The 22,360-nt window shown below is 42.7% G+C and overlaps 1 protein-coding gene across 1 annotated transcript in view; it reads right to left on the bottom strand.

Moving 5' to 3' along the window:
• LOC115798190 (SRC kinase signaling inhibitor 1-like) overlaps positions 1 to 16,010 on the bottom strand; it is an 82,698-nt gene extending 66,688 nt beyond the window's left edge. Inside the window, 6 exon segments of the mRNA XM_030754942.1 lie at position 14,615; positions 15,726 to 15,757; positions 15,759 to 15,845; positions 15,847 to 15,891; positions 15,893 to 15,946; positions 15,948 to 16,010. Coding sequence (XP_030610802.1) covers position 14,615; positions 15,726 to 15,757; positions 15,759 to 15,845; positions 15,847 to 15,891; positions 15,893 to 15,946; positions 15,948 to 16,010 — 282 coding nt within the window.
• Between the last annotated feature and the right edge of the window lie 6,350 nt (positions 16,011 to 22,360).

The raw sequence follows: 22,360 nt of genomic DNA, 5'->3' as shown, positions 1-22,360 counted from the left end.
TAAAGAGACAATCCGAGATTAAAGAGGCAAAAACATATAATTTATGTATCATTTATAGCGCTATAATCAGGGGTTAAAGTGGACCAGACTGTGTGCAGATGTCCATAAGGAAGGAGAGGAAGAAGAGAGGTTAGATTTAAAGGTAAGAACTGCAAAACAAACTGAGGTATGCTAACTTTGTTTAATTCAAAGATTGTATGAAAATAACAGGTCAGCTTGTTGTACTGTATTTACAGTAAAACTCTGTGTTGGACTGGTGCACAGAGGCTGTGTTCATGGTCAGAGTTACAGGTTACATGAAGTGTAGGAAAGATGAGTTTACTGACAGTACACTGTCTGTGTAGGGGGTGGAAATCAGCTAAGATAGCTCATGAAATACTGGGTTACATCTTTTTGGATTCAGTTCATCCACACAGAGCAGTAAACCTCAGAGCAGCAGCAACTGATCACCAAGAAATATGTGGAGTCGCTACAACCGATCTTAGGGTTCCTCCACCTTCTGAATCCCACTTTAACCCCTGAGAGTACTTATTTTTGTGTTTAGGTGTGAAGGCACAGTCACCCTCTACAATGTAGGACACAGAGAATAGAGCTGTTTTTAAATTCCCTTTCACAGCTTGTGTCCTACATAACAGACTGAAGTTGAGTACATTCATTAGAATTCAAATTTAGATTGGAATAACATTTGTATTCTTATGTATTATTTGTATTATTATAATAATATGAGGTTCAGTGAGCTTTACACAAAAATGGCTGAAAGAAACGTCCTCCAAAGAGCTACTTTTACTTGAGTACTTTGAGTACATTTCAGAGCCTGTACTTTTTAACTTTTACTCAAGTACTTTTTAACTCAAGTACTTGTACTTCTACTTAACTACAGAATGTCTGCACTTTTGCCACCTCTGCTAACAATCAAGCATCAGGCCAGTAAAGTGTGTCCGTCTGTGAGATGAGATGATATCACATAAACAGCTGTTAAAGAGTTCTGCGTGGAACTCCTTCAAAAGACAAACAAAAATGAGGTCCAGTGGAGTCAGCTGTGCCAGATATCTGAGGACAGTCTAAGAACAGCTCCCAGTGAAAACTGAACAGCATCTTAACTGAAAGTGCCCATCACAGTACAGACTGTCCAAGAATCTGTGCTCCAGTTTATTATTAAGCACCAATTAGCAGGTATGTGTGTCAGTGTGTTGCATTCACACAGTTTATGAACGCAGCCCAGAAAAGTTTGCTAGCATTAGCTGATAACTTTGTCATAGTGATCAGCAAGAGCTGTTATGAATATTATAGATTCACATTAGATTTACATTGGCACATACCCAGCGTGTGCAGCATCATCGCTTTCAGAGACACTAGATTATCTCCTCACCTTTTTGTTTCACCAGGTGTGCGTGTTTTTCGGTGAAATACTTGTGTGCTATGATGCTATGACCCAATACTGTTTTGATCATTTAGCTGACATCCCCCCACCTGTGGTCACTGATTACAGGAGGCTGAATCATCCATGTGAATGAGGCTCTCCTGCTGGATTAGCCTTGCTTTCTTTCTCACCAAGCTGGAAGTGAGAAATGAACTCCGCTAGGGAGCCGTGCCTCTCTATTTCTCAGCAGCAGCTGTATTGTTGTTATGTTTGGGAAGCACAGTGTGCATTATGAATTGCTCTACCTTAACAAGACCATGGTGGTAATGGTACAGGTTATTAGTGATCTCAAAGGAGTTTCAGGACAAAGAGACGAGTGCCCAACACTGAACAAAACATCCTATTTTTATGTTTCGCGTGAACCCTTCAGGAGATAGATTTCTACCAGCGGCTGCCTAAATAATGGCTTATTTAGAAGACAATAAGAACACAATGACGTTTTCCATAAAACTCTTATTTTGGACAGTCTGCAGTCGGACACCTCTGTGTACAAAACCAGCTGTGCACCAAATGTTCTCATTTTGATGTGAAAGAACTTAAACTCCAAGACCCATTAAAAACCTGCGGGATGAACACTGACTCCAGACCTGCTCTTGTAGCTGACGGGGATCAAAGTCCCCGCAGCACGTTCAACATGTTCTGGAAGGGTAAAATCACTCAAATAAAGCCCACGGCTTTTCCACCTACCTGTGCCTGAATACATTTTACGCTCGATCGTGACTGGTATCAGAGTCGGTCTTTCATGAATGAAGAGAGAAGTTACCTGCCACTGTCTTCAACATTCACATATATGAAGATAATGACTGGATACATTGAATCTGGAACTAAACTCAAATCTTTATATCAATGAGAAAGGAAATAATAGGAAATACACACAAAGGACACTCCAAGGCAGTGACCCTCTGGAGCCCATTCAAGGCTGCTTTACAGCGTACGATAACTCTGAACACCAAGCCTTATTTTCTATTTCAAGGAACCTGCTCTTTGAATCGTTTCAATATTTAGGAGAAGAGTTTGAAAAAGTCAACAGTTTAATCATCATTGCACAGACTACTGAACTTATACATACTGCACATGAAAAACAGCCACAATCTCTTCCCTAAAAATGGATTTTACAACCAAACAGCCCACAACAATGGCAGCTAAAAATGGTCCCACATGCAATTTAAACTCCAGCCTCCTGGCAAAAAAGTCACCCACCTTTGTCTCTTTAGTTATTCTTCTTTATTTCAGTTAATTTTTTTTTCCACATGAAATTTCAATTTTCAGTTTAGTTTGAAACTAAACCTGCAGAAATGCCAGTTAGACTCTCACAGACACATTTGTTTATCTAGTGTTCAGAATAACAGGAAAATTCATAGTTTTCAGCCAAATAAAGTGAAATAAAGTAATTCCCCTGCACTCAGATCCCCTCATTGATCATTCAAGCATTTTTTTAGAGGACTTGAAAAATTTGAACATTTCCCATTATAAAAATAACAAATTTGGAGAATAATAAAGTGCTGGCAGAAATCTGAGATGAATATTTATTTCGTTTATTTTCCAAAATCAGTTGAGCGTCCTCACTAACAGCACTATAAAGTCTGACCTTCTTCCATCGTTATCCATCAAGTGGGACTTGGATTAGCATACTCGTTATAGAGGTAAGAGTTTATAATGAACAACACAAAGATTTTGGCCCTCGTGTTTCTGGTAACTGCAGTTTATTGTAGCTTGATAATACGGCTGATTTCAGGCCTCTGTTAGAGGCTGAGTCAGCAGGAACTGACGGATGCAGAAATCTCATCACCGCCAAACTGACTTGTAGCCAAATCAAGTCAACCTTTATCACGATTAAAGGTTAAAGGGAAAAGAACAAAACGCAGCAAGTTTGGGATATTTGCGGTTCAGAAAACGTTGCAGCAGTGAGCTGAAAGCGTAACTCCCTCTCCACAATTACTTTGTGCCTGATGATCACGGTCTGCAGTACTACAATAAACCATTAATCATATGAAAGAACACGCCTCTCCTAACTGCTCCCAGTTCAGTTACCTTTCAGTGCTTCCTAATATATCACAGAGGACTGTTACATGTTTGCAAAGCTATCTTCTCACTCTCAGATCTCAGTTTGCACTGCCTTCAATACAGAACTCTAAAAATCTACAAAAAGCTGTCACAACAAACGATTTGCAACAATTTCAGGAGAAGTGAGTGCGCAGAATTGATCGTGGTAATGCAGTTGCCACAGCACTTTACAATACCTCTGCATGGCATCAAATATTCATGACTACAAAAGGAACCACCAAAGTTAACGTCCAGAAAAAGGTCCACATAATGCAAAACATTTTTTTTGTGTGTTTTTAAACCAGCAACAGTGTAGCTGGTTGGGTTTATACCTCTTGACTTTGTGTAACTCTTAGTGAAATGTGCTCCTTACTGTAACTGAAGCTGCCACAAAGGTGGCTTTGAGTTTGACAGGTCCTTAACTGTTTGTCTGTCAGATTGTGGACAGATTTTGTCATCGAACTGGCATCACAAGAGACAGGCATGAAACTATTCATGTAACTATAGAGGATCAAATCAGCTGCAACCGCACCAAATCTTCAAAAATATTATTGTACTATACAGTACATATGCTTATTATAGGCAGGTGACTTGTCCAGGGTGTGCCCTGCCTCTCGGCCCATGGCAGGCTCCAGCACCCCTGCAGCCCTAAACTGGACAAACTTTAAATGGAGCAAACAGCAGAAACATGTTCCTCGTACCAGCCACTATCAGCCACAATTAAAAGGAATACTATATGCTTATACACTGGTCCATCTCAAAGATGTGACAATTTTCCAGGGTGAAAAAGAAAGCCAAAAAGTGCAGTTCCTCTAAATGGCCACTTGAGGCTGGCTCCAAAACTGAGTCAGCCTCTATAGACTCCCATGTTAAAATGTCCAAGTTTACAGTGGAAACAAACACGTTTAAAGCTTGATACACAAAATGGTTTTGGTCTCCATGACTACATTTTCCCCTTCATAACAGCAGTGTAGGAGGGGTGAATCTTTGTGTAACGCTTTTGTTGGATATAAAGGGTTACAGTTATGCACGATTAAAGATGGAAGCTGAAATCGAGAGGCTGTAGCCACCAGCTGTCTGCTAGACATCAGCTCCACTAATTCAAATCATTGAACTGTTTGTACTGTTGGTGCTTTTTGGAGTATTTTAATCATATCTGCCAACATTTCCAGTTCAAAATCTGTTCTGTTCTGTTTTGTTTGTTTGTTCGTTTTTTTCCAGTCATATTCATAAGACCACTGATGTGTGAAGTCTATTTGATGACATTATATAGCTGAAGTTATGGTGTGTAATGAATATTTTCCCTAATGGGATTAATGGGAAAAAGTATTTTGTTCAAAAGTTTCTACGATAACAACCAGTGAGGTGTGAAATGATTTTGGTGCCTCATAAACTTGAGATTTTTGTAGTTTCTCAGTTTTTCTGATGTTGCACACTCATCTCATGGCACATCTTTCAAACTGCAGACATTTCCATCAAATTGTCCAGCTCGGATCATTTTAAAGAAAATGGTTGCAGCTCATTGTCTACAGCAGGAAAATATGAGTTCAAAAATGAATTATTGATTCCAGAAGCTGAAATCAATAACTCAATCAATCAATAACTTCCTGTTGCACACATTCAAAAAGCCGCACAAAGTTTGCTATCATTTATTTTGACACGTTTTTACGTCTTTGCAGTATGGAGATCAGCTGCACACCTCCTGACTCAGGTTGTGTGTTGCTATGTGTCTCCTACAGATGAGTTGGAATTGTATGTAGTGTGGGAATTACATGTGCAGGCTGTGTTTCAGAGAAAATCTGACAACTTGGGTAAACTTAGACAAATGCACAAAACTTACAGACGTAGTCCAAGCATTCATAATAATGTTTGGAGGTCACGCAAATTACAGGAGTTTTCTGAGAGAAACAGCAAATCAGGAGGTAAAACCAGGAGTGGTGGTAGGTATGATTTACCTGACAAATACTACAGCTTCACAGCAACGTGTGCCTTCAAACATCAAACTGATTTAAACCTAAATGGAGGGAACAATAAGATATGAAAGACAATCCAGCCCTGGTGCACGATGAGAGGCAAAAACATATCATTCATGCATAATTTGGTGTGCTTCGCTCAGGTTTTAGAGTGTGCTGGAATAATCTCTGTATTTTTGGTGCAGATGTCCATAAGCTGGAGTCACAGTACTTCAGCATCTAGCTAGCCTGACAGAAAAGCAGCACAAAGGGAGTAACGCTTTTAAGTGGCAGTTAATTTCAAATGCAACATTTCTAACAGCTCAACAAATATGAGCAAACATGCAAACTGTTTCTGTGGCGTCTGTCTCTGTCTGTGCAGTCTGCTTGATAAAGGTACAGCTGCTGTATTTGCCAGAGAGAAAGACTGAGATAACTTCACTCACAGATGGAGAAAGATGCAAGAAAGACAGGACAGGAGAGGAAGCAGGGAGATTATTCTCAAAGGTAAGAACCGCTCAGTGACATTTGATAGACTGCAAGTTTAAAGCTTCATTTTTTTTAACAGATATTGGATACTGAATAGATATGCTGCCGATGTGATTTTTTTTTCACATTGTCCTGCAAAGCAATGGAAGTATACTAACTTTGTGTTATTTAAGGGCTGTGTTAAAATGCTGAGCAGTTCAGTACTGAACAGGTTCGTTTGCATTACTGTTGTAAAGTTTACAGTAATGCACCATGTTGGACCAGGGCCGAGCAGCTGTGATGTTCACGGTCAGTGTTCACGGCCAGGTTACATCAGCGGTACTAGAGATCAAACTACATTTAAGGTGATGATGAAAGTGATCTGCTGCTCCTCCACATCGAAAAGGAGCCAGTTGAGGTGGATTGGCCAGCTAGGATGCCTCCTGGGCGCCTTTTGGGTGAGGTGTTCTGGCATGTCCTACCAGGAGGTGGCCCCGGGGGAGACCCAGGACATACTGGAGAGTTTATATCTATCAACTGGTGTTCCCCCAGATAAGATGGAGAAGGTGGCTAAGGGGAGGGAGGTCTGGGTTTCTCTGTTTAGGCTGCTGCCCCCACAACCCAGCCCAGGATAATTGGAAGAACATGGATGGATGGATGGATGGATGGATATGAAGCTGTTTAGAGTCACTCACTGAATTCGACCAGCTTTATGCTGTCTGGGGGTTGGAAATCAGTCATGATAGCTCATGTAACATCTGCTTACATCTTGTCACATTTTTAAGACAAATATCTGTACTTTTACTTAAGTGAAGAATATCTGTACTTATCTGTACTTTTGCCATCTCTACTTGGCTATGCAAAAAGTCTGTAGCCCAGTTTTGGTGAGTTTATTTATACAGCTGGCTAAAGTTAGCGACAACTTGTATTAAATAATCGAGATTACAGTACTGACCAACATCATTGTGAGTCTAGCTGCTTTACTGCCTAGGATTGGGGGGGGCAACCACATTTGTAATACACTGTCTATGACTGGACTGCACTAATCTTCAAGCCTGGCACTTATAAACACTTTACAAAGTACTGAAAAGAGCATCTTTGGTGGTTCCTGCCACAGTAGATGTCTCTGTGAGAACATTTTTCCACCATGACACAAAATAACTTCTCATGGGCAGGAATGTGAACACGTTCACACGATGACCTCCAGTTTGTTAAGACTTCCACACTCAAAAGCCACCCCACAACTATCGTTGCATTTCCGTTTGAAAAGCTGCCAAATACACAGAGTGGTGGGTGGACGTACGTGGAAGCACCTTTTTCACACTGAGCCCCAGTGAGACGAGCAGAGATAAAACAAAGCACAAATACAGAAAATCTGTCGTGCAAAAAGCAGAAACTGTTCGTTCACTGTGGAGCACTTCATTCCCAGTCAGAAGCTAATTGAGAAAATATGCTTTCAGGGCTTTTAATTTGAATACTGACTTGCAGTTTGGGGTATTTTTAATAAAGCACAGGTGGGTTTCTTTCTGTCGGTGAGTCTAAACTTCATTAAAAACACAGTGAGAGCTTTGAAATAACAAATTCCCTTAATAATTAAACGAAGGTGTAGGTGGAACTTAATTCATGTTTGAGCAGCTGTTCTGGGAGCTGCATGAATCCCCAGTATTTTCTTTTTTCTCTCCTGGAAACTCAAGTTTAAACTTTGCAAAATTCATCTGCCCACCTTTAAATATGGAGTGAAAGAAGCAGGACAGAGGAAACAAAGACCTCCACAGGCCTGTGGGCCGTCGTGACCCAGATTTGAGAGCAGTGTGAGGCTTCCAGGCCGCTCTCCAAGCCCGGTGACCAAACAGACCCATCATGCTGTACCTGATCTCATGCCACCCAGCCTCAGTGTGCCTCAACTTAATTCAAACACTTTAAATCAAACATTTAAGGCTCATGCAAGCAGATCTGTAATCCAAAATGATACATTTCTTTGCTTTCTCTTGTTTATTTTTTACCTTTAGTTGTTTTCTCTCATCTCATATTGCATACATCTCTCTATCATAATTTTCCAAATGCCATAATATAATTGGTGTTATTTCTTTTATTAAGGCTTCTTGACTATAATTTAATTTAATTATTTATTACTGTTTATTAATGTCAAATATACTCCAGTGTACTCCTTGTTCCAGTCCCAAGCCCAGCACAATAAAGGGGAAGGGTCACATCAGCAAAATCTTTTCCTACACAGATATATTAGCAGAAGGATGCAAGAGATGGAGGCACTGCTGTGGCAACCATCATGCAATTCCTGAACTTAAATATCTGCCTTTTCATGAGGGAATTCTATGGTCTCTAAATAAAATTCAGTTGAAAAGTAAATGAAGGAAAGAAGTGGTGGAAATGGAGGACAGAGTCATCTGATAGGGAGATAAGCAAAGACCAGCACCTGTTTTTTAACCATAAAGCTTTCTGGTGAGGGCAGCCACCAGACCCATGTCCTCTGCAGGACGCCTCGCTGATGGAGGCAAAGAGAAGCCAACAGGAAGCTGATGGTTGGCTGTCAGTTTTCCAACTGGGTGAGAGATCCCGAAAAAAGGCAGTCATTAGAAACTCTTCCACGGGTTCCCCCACAGAAACTACAGAAACTTGTTGACTTTAATTTATCTTTGCTGAGCAGCTCAGTGAACTTCGGCCTTTAAGGAAGGGTGATAGGAAAGCGATGCATTTTATTTATAACAAGAACAAAATGAGAACCTTGTAGTGAAAAATGAAAAACTGTAATCCTCTTATCACAATTATCTTGTTTTCGTAATCGTTGGAAGCCAAAAATCGTAACTGAAAGTCAAATTTGATTAATCACCCAGCCTTATTTGTTAAAGGTCACTGTGACAGATTAGAGTCATAACATCTCGCCTGAGAGATGTGGCACACTGCACCCTGCTCCCCGGTTACGCATGCTCGCCGCCTTTCCCAATGCGTATGCTGTCACTGGGAAGAAGACAAGACTTTGGAATTTCCAAGAAAAGACAGCAAAAGCATCATGCCGGCTGAAGCTGTGTGCAACAGCAACAGCAGCAACATCATTTCTCTTCTGCTGTGCCGTGTTTGAAGCTGTAGAGAAAAACAGCTCATTGTGCTTTTATTGGTTAACAGCAAAGACGTGAAGGGGATCTACATGCCCGTCGTTCTATCGGGACATGCAGAGTTCAAGAAGCAGTTTTTGTTCATGACTTACAGTTTTGTCCCCAGCTTAAAGAGATGCCCCACACCATCCATGTCAGGCCATAATCCGCATGTGTAGTCTGAACCCGGCCTTACTCTTACTGGGATTCCTGATCTGCTAGAACTGGGTCCCATCGTGTTGCCAGTCTTTCCCGTCAGCCAATAGCTAAGCTGGTATAACTAAAGAACACCATCATCTCCTCGTACCATCAGTTCAATACAGATGTTTCAATGAAGCCTGCTTCAGTCATCACCTCCATGTGTCATCCTTGGATCTTGTTCTTTGGTATGAACATTAAACCCACCAATCAGTGAGTCGCAGGTTTGACTTGGCAAACACTGGAGACCACTAAACAGTTTAGATTATATGGAATATGGAAGAGAAACCAAAAGGAAAGGGGAAATATTCATTGTAGAATTACTGACTTTAAAATATCCTCAGATATGAAAACTAAATGAAGAAACAACCCAGAGAGCTTTTAACTCTCTCTTTATCACTTTTCATTCAGCTAAAGGAAAGTTTATTATTTATCGCCATTACAGAAAATCTGATTAAATTCTAAGTCCTTTCATGACTCTGGAAGAATCTTCCAAGCATCTTTACAGTCCTTTTTTCACAGCATCCCTCCATCACAGCAATTGCAGTATTTATACCCAGTTATGCCAACTTAATAATATTCATCAATCCAATGTGCAATCGAAAATGTATGGTTGGATAAAACTTGGGTGTTGCTTCCTTCAAGACTGTCTCCTTTCTCTGAAATGGCTTTTAAATGTAATCAATACAGACTTTTATTGATCTCACATGTTGCTTTCATATAAAATTCTGCTCTGTATCTCATACGCAGGGTGTTTCCTGGCTGAGAATGGGCTTTTAAGGGGTGGCTGCACACATAAGCACAATTGTTATGCATATTTTTTTAATGTGTCTAGTTGGCAGAAAGTTATTCATTTTCTGATTATTTGATACACAAAAAATGTCTATTATGCTTGAGTAAAGGGAAGCCCAGTAAGCAAAAACTTTTTATTACAAAGCCAGTTGGTAAAAAATTGAAGGATGATTTTTTTTTTTTCTATGCAAGAGAAACTCTGGTTTAATCGCCATCCAACCTAAATTTGCCCTCTCATCATCAAAAGCTTGCCGTCAAAATAAATTTATGTATCCCAAGTTCACTTTCTCACTTTTTCCCTCAAAAGAAACTTAATCCTGTCAAGGATTATTCCTCCATATGTAGAGCTTATAACCCCTAACCTCCAGCTGGTTTCACAATTTCAACTTGGCGACTTCGTAATTGCACGTCAGCAGCTGGAAAACAGGCGTTCACCCCTCGCCCACGTTCTTATCTGAATTACAGCAACAGCAACAAACAGCTGATAATTGTGAAATCAAGCACCCATTGTGTTATAATGCCTGATACACCTTCACATTCGCACCGAGCTGTGCGCCGGGTAATCACCTGCTCGCCAGGTTTATTCACCTTAAACTGGAAAACAACAAAAAAAAAAAAAAAAAATCAACCGCCAAGTCACTCCACAGATAATTTAATGCACCAACAAGCGGACATTTTTTGGAACATAAAACCTGTCTCATCTAACACAAACAGGCCCCCTATGCACCGTGACTCGGTGATTACTGCCTGCAATATTTCTCAATCACTTGAGCTGAAATCCCAAGGTGCACATACGCGCTGAGACGGGCAGGACTTGTAGAAAGGAAGAGGGATGAGCAGAGAGAGGCGTGCATGCCTGACCTGCATGCCAACTAGCCATCTTTGTGCCCACCCACCCCTCGTCACCCCCCCACCCCCCCACCCCCAGCCTCCTTCCCTCCCTCCCATCACTCTGCTTTCCTTCTCCCAAACACACCAACACATGTGCACACACCAGCACACCCTCACATGCTTCCACACATGTGCATGCCTCCTCCCATCACTGCGGCACCTCGGACACACCTGACCCTCACCTGCCTGACAGCATGACAACAACTGGACCCTCCCATAAAAACACACACATTCACACAAACACACACACACATATTAAACTAAAAAAAAAAAAAAAGAGGTGTGTGTGTGCTCATCAGCTCTACCTGGCTTTGCATCCACATACATGAGGAGTATATACACACACACACACACAACACACACAAACACACACCTCTACTTCTGCTCTACCACTCTCCTTTCCATCATCTTTTAAGCGTCACAGTCATGGCAGCATCACACAGGAAAACAAGTGAGTTACCGTTGCCACTTAATGACGGCGCATCCTCCCGCTCCACACGCCTCCCTCTTCCTCCTCCCCCCTTTCCATTTTTTCTCCACTGCGGCTCTGTGTGTGTGTGTGTGTCTTTCCCCCGCGCCCCAAGGATCTGCCAGAGTCCCCCCTCGCCGGTGCCCGTAGTAGCGCCTAAGAGGCAGTTAGCACGTCTTCCTACCCCTCCTCCTCCTCCTCTTCCTCCTCTCCTCTCTCTCTCCTCTTGTGTTTGTCACTCTCTCTCGCCTCCCTCCATCCAGGACATCAACGATAAAACGGCCCCTCCCTCTCTCCTTGTCGCTCCTTCTCTCTCCCGCTGCTGCCGCCTCTCACTCAGTACAGCCTGTGCCTCCTTCCGAAGCCCAGGCATTGCCAACCATATGATATCACTCAGTTGCCTTATATGGGGAAACGGTGGGTTGCCATGACGACAGCAGACTCCACCTGTTTCTCCATCTCTCTCCCTTGGTTTCATCAGGAGATAGAAAGTGTGGTTTGGGTAAATAGACAGCACATGGAGGGGAAGGGGGAGAGGGGAAGGCTCGGGTTTGCTTGCTTTCTTTCTCAGGGTGACGTGAGGCGATCAATGGCAGCCTGTGTTAAATACAGAGCTGGAATCGAGACAGGTAATCAATCAGTCTGTGCATCAGCCGCTACAGAGCGAAGAGGTGACTATCACGGAGAGGAGGAGGAAGCACTCCTCTTCTGTAAACAGGGATGACGCCACAGACTTTTGGAGGCATTAAATAGCACAGTTGCTCCATGCTTTATGGGCAAAGTTGAGGAGGTCATGACTAGAATATATCTGAAATTATTTGTAATACTTTGAGGTTTAGGCACAATACAAAAAAGTGCCTGTGCTAAGACATAGGCTAATGAGCCGGGCCATTTAGGAGTGACTCAGAGGACACCTTCTTAGGTGAGGTGCTTCGGGCGCATCCAGCTAGGAAGAGAACCGGGGGCAGACCCAGGACAGGCTGGACAGATTCTGTTTCTTGGCTTGGGAATGCTTGGTGTCCCTCTAAGAGGTTAGAGGTGGTGGGCGGGGAAGCTTAGTCACACACTGCTATGGGACAGCATCCCATTCTTCAACCAGCATTTGTCACAAGTCAGCCAGTGTGGTTGTGTTGGTCACTCTGGCATGAGCAGCACGCCCAAGCAGGTCCCACAAGTGCTCAATAGGGTTGAGGTCAGGACTGTAGCAGGCCATCCCATCCCCTCCATTCCCAAATTCTGGAGGTAGTCTCTAATAAACCTGCTCTGTGGGGGCGAGGGCTGTCATCTTGCAGGAGTTTGGTTCCAGACTCTGGAGATATGGGATTGCCACTGGTTTCAGAATCTCTGTGCACTGAGATCGCCTCCAATGATGACGAGCCTGACTGTCAGCACCTGGGGGTACCAGAAGCTCCAAAGTCAATAGGCAGTTTGGCACTGGCAGAGAAGATTTGAAATGTGTGTAATGTGAGGACTAGGAGCCTTCTCCAAAAAAAAAAAGATATTATTAGACCTTTTGTGATATGTTACATTATAAATGTTGGGGCTTTTTTTTTGAATAACAGCCAGTCAGAACAACTCGGCTTGCTGTCAGAGTGAGTTGGATGGCATGCTTGCACACTACCTGGATTTGCCCTCATTTTTCCCTGCACAGAAGCCCAAAGTTAGGCCAAGGCCAGTGCTGTGGCCCTGGAAAACACATCTCAGAGATATTTCCGTCACTCTGTGACTTTCTCAGATCCGTGTCAGCTCATCATTCTCCTGAGTCATACAAATGCTTCTGTCTTCAGTAATAAAGCACAGCATTGCACTGGTCCATCACCAGTTTTGAGTCATGTCAGATCAGATCAATCAGATCACAAATATCAACACAGTGACCACATCTTTATTTTAACCTGGGAGTTTATGGGGTCTGATTCACTTCTGAAGCCAGCCTCAGGTGGCCATTCGAGAAACTGCAGTTTTAGGCACTTCTGCATTGGCAGGTTGCCACTTGCTCCAGCCCTGCAATATACATAGGACATCATCTCATTCTGGGAAGGACAGAAAATAAGCACCTTTGGCTATTAAAGCTGAACAGAGAAAAGCTGAAGCAGACCATCTGTCACAGGTATCCAGGGAGAGCATGTGGTGATTGATGGCAGAATGAAGCTGAGAATATGAAGCAAAGAAAAACGATACGGAGTGAAGGAGGGAGGAGATTTGATGAAGGGACGAGTCTCACATTCTGACAGTTTCTCACTGTCTCACTTCAGTCCTTTTCTCCATATTCTATTGTTGACGATTTCAGATAATAACCACTGGAAAGGTAGCCATTACTGACCCAGCAAGCAGGTCAGAAAAATGCCTCCACTATGTTTGTGTGCACGCGGGCGCGCACGTGTGCGTGTGTGTCTAAAGCCCCGGCGGCGTCGCGTCTCTTGTGTGGGTTTCCAGGCCCACCGATGTGCTGTTATTATCTCTCAGGAAGAAAATGTTCATATGTGGACACAGAGAGCACTCAGAGAGCTCAGCCCTCCCTGCACGCCCCTCTGCATTTGTCACTGTATAGAAATGTGGATCTGGCTCTGTGTCATTTCATAAGGCACCAAATGTATGCCGACTCCTTACAGGGAGGGTCTAAAAACATTTGTCCAATCACAGAAATCTGTTGACCAATTTAAATGTTGCACAGGAACAGAAAAGCATCAATAACTTTTTGACAGATGACATTTTATTGCTCCCTATCACGACTACTCATTTTGTGTTTTCTCCTGAATTTATTTATTGCTTCTAATCTGTTTGTGTGGGAGTGGCTCATATGGAATAAAATTAGCTGTCAAGCTAATTTTATTCCAGTGTTTTATATAATATGGAATATATTAGACAAATGCTGCCCTGTCACCAAAACTGTTCATAAGTTTAAGGACAGAATTTCTGGGAGAGCCTGAGGATCTCATCTCTGTCTTTCTGTACATGATGCAGGCCTCTCGACTTCATCAAACATGACCTCCAGCTCACACTAGGGTGCTTTGCAGCCACGTGTGAAACACACCGAGAGAGAATTAACAGCTCCAAGTATGAGGCCGTGATTCTTAGCTGAAAAAGGCTGGATTGCCCTCTCCTGCTTGGAGAAGAACGTGGAGCGGGACCCTGACAGATGTATTTGCACAGCTTCTGCAGTGATGTGGATGTTGTATCAGTCTGCTGCTCTGCAGTGATGTGGATGTTGTATCAGTCTGCTGCGCTAAAGCGAGGAAGTTGTGACACATAAACAGCTACTGTATGTTCCTACCCTCATCTACTGCCACGAGCTCACGGTGCCAAAAGAATAAGATCACGGCAGAAATGAGCTTCCTCTGGATGGTGTCAGGAGAGGCTCGGAGTACAGCCCCCTACTCCTCCACATCTAAAGGAGCCAGATTAAGCTGGTTTGAGCTAGGTGAGGTGTGTCCTGTCAGAAGGAGACCCCGGGACACACTAGTGAAGTTATGTCTCTCTGTTGGAAATACCTCGGTGTCCCCCCTGGAGGAGGTGGCTGGGGGGAGAAACGTGTCAACATCTTTCCTTAAACTGCTCATGCGATCAGGACACAGGTAAGTAGAAGTTGGATAGAAGGAAAGAAAAAAAGTGAAGTTGCATAAAAACTAGCGGGTACGGCAAGGTCCAGCTTCACTGCACTGTTTCACTGCACTTTATGGCAGGTAGATGTTGGAGGAGAAATCAGTGCTTTTCTTCATGTTTAAACATGCTGCAGGCTCTTATTGGCAGCGATTAAAGTAACAGTCCAGTAAAATATGGTTTCAGTTTTCATGTCAGAAGGCTAGTTTTAATTTTTATAAATTGTTTTCACACCCAGTTTTATTTTAGTTTTAGTTAACTCCAATAACCTCAGCTGCCGTCATTAGTGACAAGACAGAAGTGCACTGAGAGCAGAGTGTCTGTCACTGGAGAAAGTGAGATTAAGTAAAGCTTGTCATTTTAGTTCCCTCGTTCATTTTTAGTATGCACGCTATCTTCTCCAGGTATTCTCACAGGACGGTGCTCTCGATTCCACACAAACTATCAAAGAACCTGCATAAGCTGCAGCCGCCTGATTAGAAACAACTTTCCGCCTGCTAAGATAAACAGTAGAGTCACGATGAAGGTGGCGTATCCTGCAGTAATCATCCTCAGGATGACTGAAGGAAAAAGGAAAATAATCCACCTTCTATTGTTATGGAAATGAAGAGTGAATGTGAGATATTTTGCTTATTATAAGTAGAATTAACAAAGATTAAAGTGGCAAGACCACCACGGCTGCAGTTATAAAACTCATTCACCAAGGAGACTATTCACCATTCCTCTTGTGCTTTAGTGTTCCCTCATATCAGATACCGGCACTGAGATATGCAGTGTGAAGGTACTGTCGGCCTGCAGCAGGGGAGCCCTGTGACATCTGTGCTGGGGCTGTTGGAGTACTTGTTTTTCTGGAGGTCCATGATGGCGTCTCGCTGACGCTCGATGTCCGCCTTGTGGATGCTGTTTCAGGGCCTCCAGGCTTTTGGCGGCCACAGAGTTGTGCCGACGGTCCCAGCGAGGATGACGTGAAGCCCCCGTTGCTGTTGTCGGGGAACCGTCGGGCCCCCGCGGCCGCCGGTGGCATCCAGGGTGTGTATCCCGGTGGAACTCTCATCGCCGGCAGAGATCATGGGAACACTTTCTCTTCTCTCGACCTGCAGCCAAAAGATGGAGGGGGGGGGGGAATAGGAATTTAAAGAGTGAGCAGGAGACAGTGATAACGTCTTATGATGAAGTCTGAAAATCCCGGCATGACTTTCAGGGCTCATGTGCAGCCCTGCGCACTGGTCCAGATGCTACTGCATGAAAAGAAGCTGCACTGCCAAGACAGAAAATATTTCATAATGCAGGTTTTCCATTAACTTAAAAAAACCCTATGTATGGCGTAATATGTTGTGCTCAGTTTTTTCAACATAGGATTCAAATGTGGAGTATTTATGTTGATTTAAAAATACATTTTTGGCTATGAAAAAATGTCGAGCTGGTGTCGCCCTGATCTTTGTGAAGTCACACCCATTCTCACCAAGTTTCAGTAACCTACTCCCCAGAGGTCAATGGTCAACCAATGCTGGTTGTGCACATAGTGCAAAGATGCACTGAGCCCAACGCCGCTGGGACTGAGGGGGTGTTGGAACATAGTAAGCAACGGCAGCTCGTGAGACAGAGAGGCAGACAGAGAGGGATAAACCCTCTAAATACCCAATTTCCCCTCTGTGGGACAATAAAGGCTGTTTCTTCTAAAAATGATGAGTAATAACTGAACTGAAAGCATTTATTTGACCTTGACCCTGTATGTCACATGAATTAAGTCCTTGAGCTTTTGAGAAGGCGTGAAGTTAAAAAAAAGTTTATTAAGTTTACTAGAATATGGTTCACTGATACTCTGTCATTGCTCTCATTCAGGATTGAGTGATCTTCACTTCACACCAGCCGTACTGCGGCCAGCCTGGAATACAGCAAAGGATGGAGGGCTGCCCACACTATTTTTAGAGGCTCAGGACTCTCAGCCACTCCTGGAAGTCTGTCTGTTATAGTCTGCACCATCTGCTGCTCTGCCCGCCTCCAATGATGATTACTGTTGGGTAGGTGCCCTCAGCTATATGACTACATGAAACGAATGAGGACTAACACCAAAAGCAAGAGGACAGCAAGTTTCTTCTGGGTTGGATAGCAGGTAACAGTGGCGGGAGGCGACAGCAGCAGGTGCTGTGACGTCTACAGCATGGTAGTGAGCTGCAGGCTGCAGCCCACTGAGAAAGAGAGCTGGCTTTAATATGAAACTTTTAACTTTTCTTGAATTAATCAGGAGGAGGCACTCAAGTTATGTTCATAAGTATAGACACATAAACCTGGCTTTAAAAAAAATTTTTTTAAGTAAGAATTTAAGAAATTAAAATTACTTTGAAGAAGTTAGATTCACAGGCCAGTGGGAACCCTGAATAAAAAAAAAAAAAAAAAAAAAAAAAAAACTTCCCATCTGACCATCACAGATTTACCTGGTTAAAAAAAAAAATCAGGGGAGAGAGAGAGGACGCTTATTTGGAAATATCCAAATTTCGATTGCTGGTGCATAACCATACCCCTCCCCCATTCCTATTAATGACAGCAGGGACCTGAAATGCTACATAATTCTATTGAGAAGTGTTTCTGTGACCGTCAGGGGTGACTTGGATGAACTGATTTGGAATCACCTCCTTACAAAGTGAACAAGTTTTTAGACTCTTAAGCAAATACCTGCCTAAAAACAGTGCAAAAGCATTAGGATCAAAATATGCTTAAAGCACATAAAATAAAAGTACCGTTATGCAGAATCATATACATGATAATGGATCATAGTTTCTGATTCAGTGTTTTATTTCCATTAACCTCATATAATACAGCATTATATACTAGTATGCTCTCATTCAGTGGCATCATAAGTCCAGTGGCAGTAGTGGGCTCCGTGGTCCCCCCTTCGGACACGCCCATAAGTACATGGTCAATTTATAGTCATCAAGTAAAGGATGGATAGCGTATGTGCTTTAATCTGAGTGAGTGAGGCGGTGGTTAGCTCTGATATTACGGCTCTAACTGTACTGTATAAACACGCTGTAGCTAATAGTTTGGACCTGGAGGCTTGTCAGCAGTGAGTGCTAATGTGAGGACTAACGATGCTACTACAGTACAGCCATACATTCAACTTTGTCCTTCAGCAACCCGCACAGTACACGACAAAGCGCTGTTCTTTCTCCCTAAACACACACACTCCTGTTGTTCTATTACACAAACACACTCTGGCAGTACAACCCCGTGTGAAAACAGTGGGAACATCTGTCTGTTCCAACAACTGCCAACTGTCCCAGGAACCCAGAGGCAAAGTAAAAAAACTGCTGCAGCAGCAAAACCTCCTGCTATCACATGACAGCAGCGCCCGTCTCACACATGTGTCAAAGCCTGTCAAGGAAACAGTGACATGAATGGGAATGAAGCCTCTGTGCTTGGGGAACAGTTTTAGTGCCTCTTGTGCCCACTGACACATAAAGCACAGCTGGCTGTGTGAAGGTGAGCCGTTACAGTCGTGTGATGTTTGCATGAGTGAACAAGTTCAGTCTCATCAATTATGCACAAGTTAAAAAGAGACACAGAAAGGAGAATAATGCAGGGCGAGGGATAAACATGACTTACTGGTGTCTGAGATTTTGTAATGTGCACACTGTATATCACGATCTATCCTGCATGCTTTGAATCGTTTGCGAGAGGATGATGGATTACTGAAAGAACCAGAATATGTCGCTCTTATAAATACAGAGTATATCAATCAAAAGGTTATCTTTGGAAATCATTTCTAATTTGAACCTCACATTTCAAAAGTACTGCAAAGTACTGAACATGTGATTTTGGCTTTTGAATTGTGTCTCTAAAGTCTAAAAGGGTTCAAAACAAAAATCACTTGTTTTAATTGTGGTCCAATATAGGATTATTTCTCAAATCCAGACCCTCTGTTAGAGATCTGTTACACAGTAACTGTTACAAAGTGAATCTGGGGCTGCAATTGATATTCACTTTGATTTTACTGTCTGAAATAGTGAATAATACCAATTCTAATTTCTCCCCTCAGCCCCTGGAAATGTGGTCAGCTGAGTCACGTATGACAAGAATGATCAGCCGTAAGGGGACCTCTGCAGTCTGAGCAGGGCAGCACAGCACTGAAACCAGGTTTGACTTATAAAGTTCATCAATAAAGGAATCCACTGGTTTGCCAGATTTCTAGACTCTGATGAGATGTTTAAAGATAGAACCAAGAAGAGGACACGGAGTCAGACAGCTGCACTTAAAGGAGCAGACTGCTGGGAAAATGAAGCTGATTAAAAAGCATCACCTTCGAGGGCCAGCAACTCAGTATGAGCGCTTCATTAAATATTCTAAAAATTATTGCACAACAAAACCAGCTGATGCTGAAGGGGTGAGGTTTGGAGGCACTCGCTTATTTTTTCCAGGCATGACCCACTTTTGCTTCAGCTGCATCTCCAGGATGGATTCCTGGCACCTTCACGCTCACCCAAACCTCACCTAATAATGTGCAACTGCATTTAGGCAACAATCTCCATCACAATAAGACAAGGAAACTCTGGGGAATTTGAAAATTTGACTTACTCATATGCCAAAAACATGGAAATCAAGAGCAAAACTTCAGGAATGGATCCAGTAAATTCTGCATTAGCACAGCTGTTGGGATTGGGATGGGATTGTTCTAATGAATGGCACCAGAGGCACCGACTCTCAGATTTTGGGTGGCTTGGAAGTTACAGCTTCCTGCTGCACATGATAAAAGTATAAAAGTGTTTCGAATCTCTAAAGAGAGAGAGCGGAAACAGCACAGAGCTGCAGGAGAATCTGATAAAGCACAGCAGGGATGCTGACCCTGTGGTATTGGAATCAAATACAGAGTTTCAATCCAATCAGAGGTTATCTGTTGAGTTTTTCAGCCTCATCCTCTGACTGTATTCTGCACCAGAGTGGAAGTGATGCATCGAGACACACAGACACCATAATGTACTGTCTGCGGACTACAAACAAACTGTAAATTACAGGCCCTGTAGTGTCGTGTTCTCTATGCATTATTGATCTGTCCCGTCGGGTCCTCTTATTGACCTGCTGCGCAGCACAGATGCACTGAAGCAAGACTTCAGATTTATAAGGTCACAGTTAAGAAACTGTCATACAGCTTGAAGCTACAGATGGGCCTTGCATGCATAAGTTACACTTATTTTTATTAGAAATCCATCTAAAGCTGCATAATGATAGCAGCATACTGAGTAAGCACCACTAAGAAAGTTCCCATAGTGCTAAAAAGTTCCACAAAGCTGGGCATGTCGGGGCATGCATCACCAGGACTTGTTTGCATTCGTTCCTGTAAACCTGAAAAGTTGCCAGCTTGTGATTCAGCCGGGCAACAGAAATATTTGTAGCTGTACAGTCTGAAAGCAAAGCATCTGAGACGGTCACAGGTGGGAATTCTTCAGCGGCGTGCTGGTTTGTATCCATGGCAGGAAAGAAAAGAAGGTTATAAAACAGGAGAGACAAAGGGAACGGCGAGACAGGGCCTGTCGCTTTTAAATTATGGGAAGCCTTCAGCAAACACAATATGCAGTAGAGGGGGTGGGCTGGGGTGGTGGGAGTTTGTATGTGGGGCAAAGAGATGTTGTATTTTACCACGATGAGCACTGCTGGTCATCTGGTGCAATACCTGCTGGAATTTACTGTCCACCAACTGAAGCTGGAACAACTGTGTTACAGTGATGCTACAACAATATCTGCCCTACATTTCAGCGTGACTTATTCAGGTCAGTCATTTGCTGAAAATTGGAGCTTTACATGCAAATAAATGCACACAATCACAACTGGGAGCTGCCCAGTAAAACCTGAAGGCAGTGGGCAATAATATTTTACCCTTTTTCAGCTTTAATAAACTCTTTTTCATCATAAGTAGATGAAGTATTTATATCCTAGATTTGGTTCAGTTGTAATTTGGAAATTTCATTTGTTTTCTAAATGGAAAAAAAAAAAAAAAAAGATTTGAAATTGTGTGATTGTCGGCGTTTATATGATTAGATTTGCTTCTGCTGATTGAGACTCAGTTTGAAGACAGTCGTGTTACAGAAGCAATCGACTCCAGACTAAGCTTTTATTTTTTTTTAATTTCAAGCAAACTTTATTCTTCACAGATCAGACCAACATTAAATCACTGATAAGTGGACTGGATAACACTGATTATCTCACAGTATCAGTTTTTCCCGTCACAATTATCAGTCAGAATCATTCTTGACTTTATTTACACAACACATTTAACGGGATGATGTGAAGCAGGCGGGTGCAGGAGGTCATTACAACTGCCACATCAAATGAGTAACAGCACCAACAAAGTTTATCAAGAAAAGGCCCTAATAAATTTACTTTTGTCTCTAATAAGGCGAAGTAAAAACTCATCCATCCATCTTCTTCCACTTATCCAATTCAGGGTCACGGTGGGAGAGTCTAGGCGAGAGGTGGGCTACACCCTTGTCTGTCGCAGGCAGGGACTCAATCCACAAATACTCGAGCACAGTTTATAAAAATTTAAAATATAAAACTAGTTCAGACCAAGCAGCAACCTGCAGTCTGAAACTGAAGCCAGTGTTACCAAAAAAAACCCCAAAAAACTGCAGTTCCTCAAATGGCCGTTTGAGGCTCCAAAAGTGCATCAATCAAGCGAGACTCCCGTGTTAAAATGTCCAACTTTACAACAGAAACAAACATGTTTACAGCCTGCTGGAAGATAGTTTGGCCCCTATGGAAGGTTTCGTTCATGGTACAGAACCCAACTATCCATCTGAATCCTGTATTTAGGGCCCACTTTAAAAGGTGTCCTCACACAGGCTGCTGTAACCAGTCAGCGTCTCATCCACTACTCTGAGTCATTAAACTAGACCTCTCGAGTCTGTGTTTTATTAGTTTGTTACTTGGCACTAATTAGCAGATGTGTGTGCCTGTGCATCAAGCTTGTTACGGTTTGCAGGTTAAGGACCCAAATGCAGACTCAGGAGGAACAAACAGAAAGTGCACTTTTATTGGAGGGTAAAAGTCCAGTAATGAAGTCCATAAACAAAGCCATAGAAATCCAGCAACAGGAGTGACGCACAGAAACAGATGCTATAATGAAAGACAACAGGAAGACAGCACTATTTATACTCACACACTAAGGACTAATCATGGGAATGAGACAGCTGGGAGGAAACAAGACAAAGGTGTACACAATCAACGCGATCCCAGGTGACGAAGTAAAACACGGAATACAAATAACTAGCAAAGTAAAACAGGAAGTAAGTAAGAATATCTAAACCAGGAAACTCAGATACGGAAATAAACTTGAAACAGGAAAAAGGCACAGAAGGAAAAACCAGAGGAAACTAATAAACAGTAGCTGAAACTAAGAACCTCAAAATGGCAAAATCCCAGGCCATGG

The sequence above is a fragment of the Archocentrus centrarchus genome, chromosome 19 (assembly GCF_007364275.1).
Source record: "Archocentrus centrarchus isolate MPI-CPG fArcCen1 chromosome 19, fArcCen1, whole genome shotgun sequence".
NCBI classification, from domain to species: domain Eukaryota; kingdom Metazoa; phylum Chordata; class Actinopteri; order Cichliformes; family Cichlidae; genus Archocentrus; species Archocentrus centrarchus.
The sequence above is the reverse complement of the archived record's forward strand: the minus strand, read 5'-3'. Positions and strand labels throughout refer to the sequence as shown.